This window comes from Eimeria mitis, genomic scaffold, assembly GCF_000499745.2.
Source record: "Eimeria mitis Houghton genomic scaffold, Emh_scaff1054, whole genome shotgun sequence".
Lineage (NCBI taxonomy): Eukaryota > Apicomplexa > Conoidasida > Eucoccidiorida > Eimeriidae > Eimeria > Eimeria mitis.
Genome location: NW_013567323.1, coordinates 7,352 through 7,828, shown reverse-complemented (window position 1 = coordinate 7,828; position 477 = coordinate 7,352). Strand labels below are relative to the sequence as shown.

General features: G+C 61.4%; 1 protein-coding gene across 1 annotated transcript in view; it reads right to left on the bottom strand.

Annotated features, from left to right (window-relative positions):
* EMH_0028390 (uncharacterized protein) overlaps positions 1-435 on the bottom strand; it is a gene marked incomplete at both ends in the record, with an annotated part of 690 nt that extends 255 nt beyond the window's left edge. The window contains one exon of the mRNA XM_013494148.1: positions 3-435. Within this exon, the coding sequence (XP_013349602.1) occupies positions 3-435 (433 nt within the window). The remainder of the gene's footprint in view (positions 1-2) is intronic.
* Positions 436-477: the final 42 nt, after the last annotated feature.

Genomic DNA, 477 nt, shown 5'->3' with positions numbered 1-477 from the left:
ACGACGAGGGGGGCGAGAACGGCGGGGGGGGCAATCGCGCAGGGAAGCCCATCCATTGGGGGTTCCCTCTGATGCAGAACCATCTGCTGCAGCATCCTTGCTGCTGCTGCTGTTGCTGTTGCTGTTGCTGCCGTTGCTGCTGCTGCTGCTGCTGCTGCTGGTGCTGCTGCTGCGTGCAGCAGCAGCAGCAGCAGAACGGGAAACACTGTCTGCTGCTGCTCCATCACCAGAGGAACTAAGGAAGCCGCCAGGGGATGCCGGGCGGGATTCAAGGGGATCATCCTCCCCTGCTGCAGCAGCAGCAGCAGCAGCAGCAGCAGCAGCTGTTGCTGCTGCTGTTCCTGCTGCTGTTCCTGTTGCTGCTGCTGCTGCTGCGTCAGGCTCCTGCTGCTGCGCTACCTCTGCCTTCAGACGGAAGACCCCATTGATCTCCATAGGGGGAGGGGAAGAACGAGAAGGAGTATCTTTTGTTGCAGG